At 34.6% G+C, this 10903-nt stretch overlaps 1 protein-coding gene across 1 annotated transcript; it reads left to right on the top strand.

Annotated features, from left to right (window-relative positions):
* Window positions 1-1749: 1749 nt before the first annotated feature.
* Window positions 1750-2654, top strand: LOC131028313 (uncharacterized). The gene is made up of 3 exons (XM_059209038.1): window positions 1750-1904; window positions 2024-2164; window positions 2282-2654. The coding sequence occupies exons 1-3, from the start codon at window positions 1839-1841 to the stop codon at window positions 2501-2503; spliced, it is 429 nt and encodes a 142-aa protein (XP_059065021.1). The 5' UTR covers window positions 1750-1838; the 3' UTR covers window positions 2504-2654.
* Window positions 2655-10903: the final 8249 nt, after the last annotated feature.

Below are 10903 nucleotides of genomic sequence, written 5' to 3'. Positions count from 1 at the left end.
CTTCAATACAAAAAAAGAAAGACAACATTATTCTTTATATATTATAAATACATTATAATAGATGTTTGGTGCATTCTAGACATTGGATAGCCATTCCCTCACATTCATAAAGAATTTTTGCCCTATTAAAATTGATATAACTTTTTCCTATTATGAGCAAGAATGAAAGAAAAGGTGAAAAAAGGCACGACAAAAATACCGATAGAATTTACAGATCAAAATTAGGAGTAGGATTATGATGGGATTTCTAAAAGGTTGGATGTGCAAGAAATACGAATTTAAGATGTAAAACTTTAGGTATGATATTCTGAGTTTGGAATAAGCTTAATATGTTTCCTAAACCTTAACAAGATCGACATTAAATGATTTAGATTTCCATTTGCAATATTGGAAGTCCAAGCCATGTAGATGGTTATCTAGGTATTCATTCTAGATTCTTAAGTCCTCAATCAATTCATTTTGTATGTATCTTGCAAATCCCGTGTCGTTGGTCCACATATCTTTTGTGAGAGGGGAAAGTAATATATGTTTTAAATCTTTGGAGTTGTGTTAAGTAAGTTTAGGATTGAAATTGAAATTATCATTATTTATTAATATAAGATAGAACAATATTACAAAGAGGGTATCAAAACACATGTATTCTCATCTTAAACACATTACACTCTCTTACACAATATTATATTTGTAAATTATTTCTCAGATTTAAAGATTGTTATGTTTTCTGATGCTAGAATAACTTATTCTTTTCATTTAGATGTCATGTGCATTCTGCTTACACTGAAAAGAACATATTAAAAAATGTAGCTAGTGTGCCTTGTTTAGCTTCTTTTGTAGCTTTCACTGCACCTTATCAAGCCGAAAATATTAATGAACACTTCTACTAATTGTTAAATAATTTTTTTAAAGTAAGAAGACAATATTTCTAACAAATAGATAAAAATGAAATCGTATACATTACTATACAATCAAATATAAGAAATTGTAATTATTTTCATTCATTCTTTCTTTCTTTTTTATTTAAGTTTTTTTCATTTATAAGAATAGTTTGCTACCTATCATGAGAGTATGATGCATAGGCTGAAATATCTTTGGCTAATAAACATAAATTGAGGACCACATACTTCACTAAAGTTATTTGGGAAAAAATCTTATCTTATCCATTATGATGTAGCATCTTGAACTCAACAAGACTTGATACCTTTTATGCTCAATTAGAACCATTCAATTTCACGAAGAGACCAAAACCTTATCAATTTATGAAATAATAAACACATCTTTTTATAAAATATTTAAATAAAATAATTATCAACTTCTAGATAAAGAACAAGTAAATTTGTTGAAAAAGATAAATGATGTAATTGGGGACACAGCATTTTTCTGCTGCACAAAAGACGATTGTGGTTTTATATTCACATGTTCCGAAAACGAAAGCTACAAAGATTAATATTAAATAATCTAAATTTTAAAAGATGGAAAGACTTTTTTATATTTAATTAAAAAATTGCATATATTAATGATGACGGAAATAATCATTGACAAGACAGCCATTTTGGAATTAAATGTAGTAAATGTTGAAATAGACAGCATTTACTTTACGACGACAAAACATACGAGCGCCCGGGCCATCAACCCCACAACGTGCCTGCTGCTTACGGTTGGCCAAACATAAACCTAATCTGATACAAGTTATCCCATGTTTTTATTTTCTTCTGTGGATTTTTGTTACCACACATTCCTCATTGTTGCCCGCTAGCCTTCTATATAATGCCCATTCCCTTCCCAGTTATACACAACAAAATTTCTTCTATTGCTCTGATTTCTGCGAATAGGAGAAAATAATGGCTGCCTGTGTGAAATGCCTCCTCCTTGTTGGTATGCTCGGCCTTCTGACACTCTCTGCTTCGGTATGTAATCTTAAAATCTTCTCTTGCTTGTCTATCATTGTACTACCCTATTGAGAGGGGTTAAATTTGTGAGGCGTAATTGTAAGAAAGCAACGAGATATCTGTTTCAATGTATGCAGGGTGAAGATGTGAAGGTGACTTTTCTATTCGACCAACGTCTGGACTTCACCGGAGAGCTGTTCATTAGGGGAAACAGTTCTTCACTGGCCAATTCTGTGGCCGCGACACCAACGCCTGGTGACATTTGGGTTTCTAGTGTGGTATATTATTTAATTTTCTGTAAGATAATTTTATTCCATTTTCCTTTTATTGCTGGCAGTAGACGCTTATTGTTAATCCTTCTTCTTCTTATGGGTATTTTGTGTGTTATATTATAGACAGTGACCAAAGGAGTGACATACGAGTACTATTTGAGGGTGCTGCCTCAAGGGTTCTTCTTTGAATGCGGTTGCACCCTCTTCAACAAAACGGACCCGAACCTGCAAACGGAGTTGAGGGTGCCTGAAGATTATCCGTTGTCTATCTATCCGGAAATAGTAAACCGCTACGACTGTAACCTCGCTGTGTGCCCTCTCGCTGACGGGAAGATTGTTGTGTGACAATCTCTCTCGGAGTAAGAGGGAGATGATGTCCCTCCATACATGGGCATCGTATAAGTGCTGATAGAATAAACGCGAGCTTTCTTAAAGCGACGCTGTATAATATATCTATCTATATTTATGGCTGTATAGCATGTTATTTGCTTTCTTAGTTTCTTCGTAAATTTTGTTTTCACGCATACACACATAACAACATACAATGGCGAACGAGTAGCTTCATAATTGAATTGATGTTGTATGGCAGAATATTTTTATAAATAATTTATATTTTAAAGTTCACTATTTTGGTCATAAATACTATTTAAGATATTCTCTTGAAAATGTATATTGAGATAATGGAATATAAAGTAAAAAGAAATTTAATATTACTTATATGGTAATAGAAAGGTCATTTATGTAAGGAATTTTAGTTGATTTTGGTAGATTAGCTTAGGGGAACCTTATATCTAAAATGAGTTGACATTTATTCAAAAATCACAATGCAATATTGTACACTAGAAAAATTTTACCATTCCTTGTAAACGATAACTATACAAATGGTAAAACTTTCTAAAAGGGGTCTTTGGTATGAAAAAGTTACACAAATTATAATTAAAACCCTACGATAAAATAGCAGGAGATGTGTGAGTTAAAGGTGACAACATACTCTAAATAACTAGGAAAACTTCAAATATATAATGAATAGGTTTCTATGAGTAGTGGATTTTCATCTTCATTAATGTGGCCTAGAACACTTGATTTGAACATGACAAATTTTGGCATTGATATCGAGGCACATGAGCAGTATTTAGAGTCTTCATACATTTTCCATTTTCTTCCTTCATATTCTTTTTAAAAATGGGAAGACAATCTAAATGCACATTTGGTTTTGTTTCTTCCTATGGGGATGAACGTTGTTTAGTGATTGTGGTTCATCTTCTATATCGAGTTTTGAGCATCAACCATTGGTACAATTGACTAAAAGAGAGAAGGCTACATAGCATTTCTTCTGCTTTCCATTTTGGAGGGGATTTCTTCCATGCATGATATTATTTTTTATGTTGGGAAACTTATTTTCATTCTCTCTCTTTTGGGGAGGACTTTTGTTCCATTGAGTTTTCTTCCTTTCTCTTTTTGTGAGAGATTGTGTTGTGCATGGGTACCTATCATGGCTTGTAGTTGAGAACCATCTTTGTGTTTCACCCACCTAATCTACACTTAAGGTAGGGTGTTAGTGTAGGTTTTTATTTTTCTTATATTAGTGAATACATATTTTTCCTACACACATTATTAAGATTGTTTAGGTTATATTAGAATGGTTATGATGAGGACACGTGGCATGATCCTTCAATCACATGTGTTATTCACACCCAAATTTGGGTAGTTGAGTGACACACCCTCTTTTGGATTTATGTGTCACATCCCACGATCATTTCTTTGTCTTTACTTGAGTTGGCATAACCATGTAGTCTAGCATGTACCAAGTAGATAAAACTTCGTCCTATTTTGGGTAGATGGGATTTATTGTTCCTCTTGGTTCTATTTGCTAGTATTTTGTTATATAAACAAGCACTCAACTCTCCCTATGCTAAGGTCACTAGCTCACTTGATTATGCGTGCTATTTTAGTGCTAAGGGAGTGTTGAGTTTTGTTCATCTTTGAATTCTATTCTTGCTTTATGTAGTCATTTTGATCTTGGATGACTTCTAATGCAGGAGCATCCCCGGTTCATAGCAATCTTGCATCATCCAAAAATATTTCCTTTCTATTTTTGCTTTTTGTTTGTAGTTTCAGCATTTCTTTTTGTGTGTCCCGGATTTAGTTCACTGGATCTTGTGGAGTTGGATTTTGGCTTGAAGACTTGATCATCTTCCTTATTCTGAAACCTTGGAGCATTTGGATCAATTTCTGGCAAGTTATCGCTACCGGTTTCTGAGATAGATTCCTATTATCGGTTGACACTTTCCTATTACTGGTTGCCTGGACCTATTTGCATTGGTGATCTACCATATCCCTTCCGTAGCTTGCAGAGCCCTGAGTGTTGTTTTTGATGTTGCTTGGCTTGTGGCCGACCTTTTCCCATGATATACTCTTCATCCTTTGGATTTTCTGGAGGAATCTTTGGCAGATGTCGACCTTGTTGGTTTTGCACGTTAGGTCTTGTTCTTCGGATTTTGATCCCTTTTTGGGATGACTGGATCCCGTTTGATAGTATAAATTATTTTAATAGAGCATTAGAATAAGGTGAAAAAACTCAGACTAAGCATAGAAGATAGATCTTGATATTTTTGGTCCCGGTTGTGACTTATTTTGTACTTTGAGCATGTTTTAGTAGGCCTGTGAGCCAGTTTCTATAACTCGGTTGTAATCAATTTTCATGTTATAATTCAATTTGTTCTACATTGTTTCCATCATGTCATTGTGTTTCCATTGTGTTTACTCTTGCTGACTGGTCCAAATTGATCTCTTTGAGGTCCCTCCTAACCAGTGACTGCTTCAAGTGGTATCAAAATGATTTTTCATTCCGGAGGTTGCATTGTCCTAAGAATTTTGTTGTACGGTGGTAGACTATGGATCCAATTTGCAATTACAGAGGACTAGCGTAAAGATAGGGGGAAGAGGAACTAGGAATGGTGGAGAGCGTGGGAATGCAAACCCTGTTGTAATGAAAATATTGCAAGGAATAGAAACCTGGTTGGAAGCCATGGAGATAGCCCAAAGAAGAGGTCGACACATTAAAGATGTAAGTGAAGATGAAGGAGAAGAAGCCCCGACAGAACAAGTAAACCCATCAGCGGTTGATCCAGATGAGGAAAGGTTTTTGAGGGTTTTGAGTAGGGTGAATACTAAACCTCATTTTACCCCACTGGAATATGATGGAAAGTTGGATTCAGATGAATTGATAGATTGGATCTTGCAGACGGAGAAATATTTTAATTTTGAAAACACTGTAGAAGAAAGGAAGGTGAAATATGTTTGTACCTGGTTGAAGGATCATTCTTCTCTTTGGTGGGAGCATTTGTGGGTTGATAGATAGAGAAGAGGTAAAGAGAAGATCAAGACATGGGATCAGATGATTGCTTTAAGTTGAAATCAAAATTTATGTCAGCTGATTATCGAGTGAATCTATTCTAGAAATTGCAGAATCTGAGACATAAGGAATCTAGTGTGAAGGAATACACCAAAGTATTTTACAAGTTGAATATCATATCGAGACATGTTGATGATGGAGTTGAACAAGTTGCAAGATATTTGAATGGATTGCGGGTATCTATACAAGATGAACTCAGTTTGATCAAATTACAAAGTGTTGAAGAGGCTTACTAGTACGCCCTAAAGGCATAAGAAAAGCTAAACAAAAGACATGAGTAGAGGTAGAGAGGTAGAGGTGGAAGGTTTTCTAGAGAAATATTTCAAGGAGGAAGAGGAAACTGTATAGATCAGAACAAGGACAAGGAAGTAAGAAAAGAAGGTAATTCATATAAAAATGATGATAGAAATTTTTACCAAAGGAGAGAACTAGATGGCTACTAGAATGCAAATTTTGGAAGACTTGAGACAAGATACCATTTAGAGGAACTTTTTTTAAGTGTGGAGGAGAAGGACATCGTGATTTTGAGTGTTAGACGATAGAGAATGCCAGAAGATTAGCAGTGGTGGAAGAAAACCCCACCAAATGATATAATAAACTAAAAGAAGGAGAACTGTTGATGATGAGGAGAGCTTTGTGTCATACTGGGAGAGATGAAGAGCCCTTGCAGAGGAAGAATTTGTTCAAGACTAGATGTAAGGTATCCGATAAGTGTTGCAAAGTTGTTATTGATAGTGGTAGTTCAGATAATATTGTTTCAGAAGAGATGGTGAATAAGTTGTATTTGGAAAGACTGAAATACCCTAAGCCTTATCAGATAGCATGGATTTAGGATGAACATAAGTTATTAGTAAGTGAGAAATGTTTGGTGAAATTGAAAATTGGGAATTATCATGATGAAGTCTTGTGTGATATTATGCCTATAGATATTTGTCATCTTTTGTTAGGTAGACCTTGGTAGTTTGATAGATAGGAAATACATGAAGGGAGGAAGAATAAATACACCACTGTGGCCAATGGGATGAAGCAAACCTCGTTGCCCTTGGAGTAACCTTTGAAGAATGAAGTCTTTACGAATGCTAGAATTTTTTTGGTGGATGGAAGGAAATTCCTGGATGGATTGAGACATGAGAATGTGTGTTTTTCCTTAATTCCTAAGAAGACTAAGAATCCAAAGCATGAAGAGGAACAACCAAAAGAGATAAAATATTTTCTGTAGAATATGAAGACATCATTTTTGATAATGTACTTGATGGATTGCCACCTATGAGAATTATCAGTCATTACATGGAACTAGTTCCTGGAGCTAGTTTGCCTAACAAGGCCGCACAGTGGATGACATCGACAGAGAATGAATAACTAAATAGACAAGTGCATGAGCTGTTGAAGAAAGGTTTGATCAGAGAAATTATGAGCCCTGGTGCAGTACCAGTAGTATTAGCACCTAAGAAGAATGGAGAATGGAGAATGTGTATCCATTGCAGAGTAATAAATAGGATCATAGTGGAATATTGATTTTGTTTGCCTAGGATGGATGACATAATGGACTATTTGAGTGGAGCCAAATACTTTACAAAGATATATTTGAAGAGTGGATATCATTAGATACTGACCAGAGAAGGAGATGAGTGAAAGACAACATTCAAAACAAATGAAGGATTGTATGAATGGTTGGTGATGCCTTTTGGGCTAACTAATGCACCAAGTACTTTCATGACACTAATGAATGAGGTATTGAAGAAATTCTTGCGTAAGTTTGTTATTGGATATTTGGATGACATTCTGATTTTCAGTAAGACAAAAGAGGAACATTTGTTGTATTTGAGACAAGTTTTGTAGAGGTTGAGAGAAGAAAAGTTGTTGATAAATCTTAACAAGTGTGAACTTTCATGAAAGATGAGTTATTTTATTTGGGATTTTTGATATCTGAGGATGGTTTGAAGATGGACCCTAAGAAAGTAAAGGCAATTGTTGAGTGGCCTACACCAGAAAGCATTGGGGAGGTAAGATCATTTCATGGATTGACTAGTTTCTATTGGAAGTTCATCAAAAATTTGAGTTCAATTTGTAACCCTATGTTTGAGACCATGAGGGGAGATCGAAAGGAATTCAAGTGGACCACCGAAGAAAAAATAAGTTTTGAGCTGTTGAAAAGGAAAGTGACTGAGAAGCCTATGTTAGTTCTACCAGATTTTAATTAAGTATTTCAAGTGGATTGTGATGCAATTGGAACAACAATAGGAGCAGTCTCAAGTCCGGAAGGGAGAGAAGTAGCTTATTTCAGTGAGAAATTGAACGATGTCCGGAGGAGATATTCACTATTTGATAAGGATTTTTATGCCATAGTTCAAACCTTGAAGAAATGGAGATATTACAGGTTGCATAAGGAGTTTGTGTTGTATATGGATAATCAAGCCTTGCAGTATTTGAATAGTCAGAGTAAGTTGAATCAGAGACATATGAGATGGGTAGAATTTTTGCAGAGTTACACCTTTGTGCTGAAGCATAGAAGTGGGAAATCTAACAAAGTTGTTGATGCACTGAGTAGGAGAAGGAATTTACTGACAGAGATGAGAGTGATAGTACTAGGATTTGAGGAATTGAAGACCTTATATGATGATGACCCAGATTTTGCAGAACCTTGGAGAGAATGTAGAGAACCAGTTACGGTAGATAGAAGCAAGTGGTTAGATTAATTCATTCGGGATGGGATGTTATTCAGAGGAGTTCAGTTATGCATACCTCAGAATTCTATGAGGTAGAATCTGATAAAGGAGAAACATAGTGGAGGCTTAGCTGGATATTTTGGAATGGACAAAACAATACCATTGGTGAGTGAGCATTACTTTTGGCTCCAGATTCATATGGATGTTAGGAAGTATGTGCAAATTTGTAGAGTTTGTCAAGTTGCAAAAGGTAGTCATCAAAATGTAGGATTGTATAAACCTTTGATAGTACTGGTAAGACCTTGGGAGCGTATAAGCATGGATTTCATATTTGGATTGCCTAAAAAACTAAGAGGGAATGATTCTATATTTATGCTAGTGGATAGAATTTCAAAGATGGCCCATTTCATATGTTGTAAGAAGACATCAGATGCACTACATGTAGCAGACCTATTTTTTAGGGAAGTAGTGAGATTGCATGGGTTACCGCTTACGAAAATTTTATCACACTTTAAAATTTTGGTGACCTATAACAGGTCTTATGTATTGCAAAAAAAGGTACACAATTTTTTTCCAAAAGTTTGTTGTCTTTATTAAATAAACATCTATGCCATACAAGTATCTTTTTTCCAAATTTGCAATGTTGAAATTAAGAAAGACATACATGAGTAAAACATCTCCATGTAATACATTTTTATTTATAAAGAATAAACTATTTACAAGATCCCACACAAGCCATGGGAATAGTTGAGAAGATATCATACTAATCATAGAAATATAAACACAAATGAAGAAGAAGAATGCATAGAGAAAGGAAAGAAAAAACCCATCATTGCATGTTTAGGTTGATGAGTTTTGAAGAAGAATCTTCTGATCAAATCCATTGATTTGAACATCTCGCTATCCACCCCATGTGTTGACCTGAAACAGAGAGATAAATGTTTTATTAGAGCTCTGGTTTATTCCTTTCACTCCTACATACATAAAGCTACTCCTACTATGTATAAACCACTATTTGAGATTCATAACAGAGCAAATCAATGCAAAAAAGATTCCATGATATATCAGTGAGAACCATGTTTTTATCTAACTCATTTTTTTAATGTGCATATATAGGTTTTCATTTCATAAATATCACGTATGTGGGTTAAAATGGGCTCCCCAAGGGATTGAGCTCAGCATACATGTCATTACTCACATAGTGACACTAATAAACTACCAAATAGGAACACAACCATATCCAAAGTCAAATGTATTATCACTAAATGATAATAAAAACTTCCATTCAATGACAACACATACAACAGTCAATAGGACTGCATCCCATGGTCGATAGATGACTACAACCATAATATGAGTAAAGCAGTATAAGCATGGCTTCTGAAAAGATCATCATTGCCTTATAATGTACATACATTCATAACATCACCTTGTGAGCAACCCTTGAAAGTCAGAAAGGAGACAAAGGACAAAAATAGTGGTATTTTCCAAATAAAATTATAAGAACAGGCATGATTATAGGCATATGAAAACAATAGGATAGTCATTAGTATTGTTATAAATATCAAATTATTAAAGGCAAATAATGGTAGTGAAAGACTTTGGACAGCAGTGTGACTTATCACAATCATGGATGACCTATGGACTCATGCGCAACCTTAGGCATCCAACAGTAAAGACTATCACAAAGAATGCATCCTTTTCAGGCTAAAGTAGAAGTACAAACAAAATTTATAGATGTTATTGTCATCAACATCATGAGTATTCAGTGGTATTAGCAAGAGGTCAAAAGTGTTGTCATGAGTACAAGGGTCCAATATAGATTCTAGCAAACCATGGTAATTCGCAAACAAAGATCGGCAATGAACTCATATGATAAAGAGTATCCTAGAGTAGTTTTCTTAAGATAGGATAATAGTGAATCTGTAATAGTCATGAAGGCCTTTATTAGCTTAAAGGACAATAACCACCGAAGACAATCATGAACCTTTGGAGATATCATTTAAAGATAGAGGCTATCTCATCAAAGAATATAATCATATGAATAGAAGATAGAAGATAGTCACAACATCCTTATAACAAACTTATTGAAGGATAGTAGATTCTTGACTAAAGCCTAAAGGTATCATAAAGAGATTATTGTAGTCTAGATCACTATAGTTGACAGTCCTCATAACCTTTCACCTCCTAAAGTAGCAGTCATTAACCCCAAGTATACTCATCATGGAAGAGTATTCATCAATCTTTAAAATTTGAAGTTACAGAGAATACAAGAATACCATTTCATTATAGCTACAGTAAGTCTGATGATGGAAATAAATACAAAACAACTTTGACAAAAGATTCAAATGATAGTATGTACAAGCCAAATTCATTTATAGGAGGTAATGAAGGCATTCATCACAAAATAGCAGCACTAAAGTTTTCAATATATGGGCTTTCAAGTAAAGATGACAGTGAGATACAATGATATCATCAAGCTCACAACATATTGCAAAGACTGAATCAAAATTATAGTTCCAGGAGCTATAAAGCAGTCAAAATATCTCTTTACAATAGCCTTCTAAAGCATATACAATGATATTACATTTAGCCCAAAGAATAAATGGCAGTAAGTAAAGAGATTGAAGTTCATGGTGATCCAATACAAAGACATCCAACTTG

This window comes from Cryptomeria japonica, chromosome 7, assembly GCF_030272615.1.
Source record: "Cryptomeria japonica chromosome 7, Sugi_1.0, whole genome shotgun sequence".
Lineage (NCBI taxonomy): Eukaryota > Viridiplantae > Streptophyta > Pinopsida > Cupressales > Cupressaceae > Cryptomeria > Cryptomeria japonica.
This window is presented reverse-complemented; position numbering and strand designations above follow the sequence as displayed.

Bases quoted from the DNA above. Each gene is read 5' to 3' on its own strand.
- LOC131028313 (XM_059209038.1), top strand. From the start codon at position 1,839: ATGGCTGCCTGTGTGAAATGCCTCCTCCTTGTTGGTATGCTCGGCCTT. The intron at 1,905-2,023 runs GTATGTAATCTT...CAATGTATGCAG, and splicing joins TTCTGACACTCTCTGCTTCG to GGTGAAGATGTGAAGGTGAC. The intron at 2,165-2,281 runs GTATATTATTTA...GTTATATTATAG, and splicing joins ACATTTGGGTTTCTAGTGTG to ACAGTGACCAAAGGAGTGAC.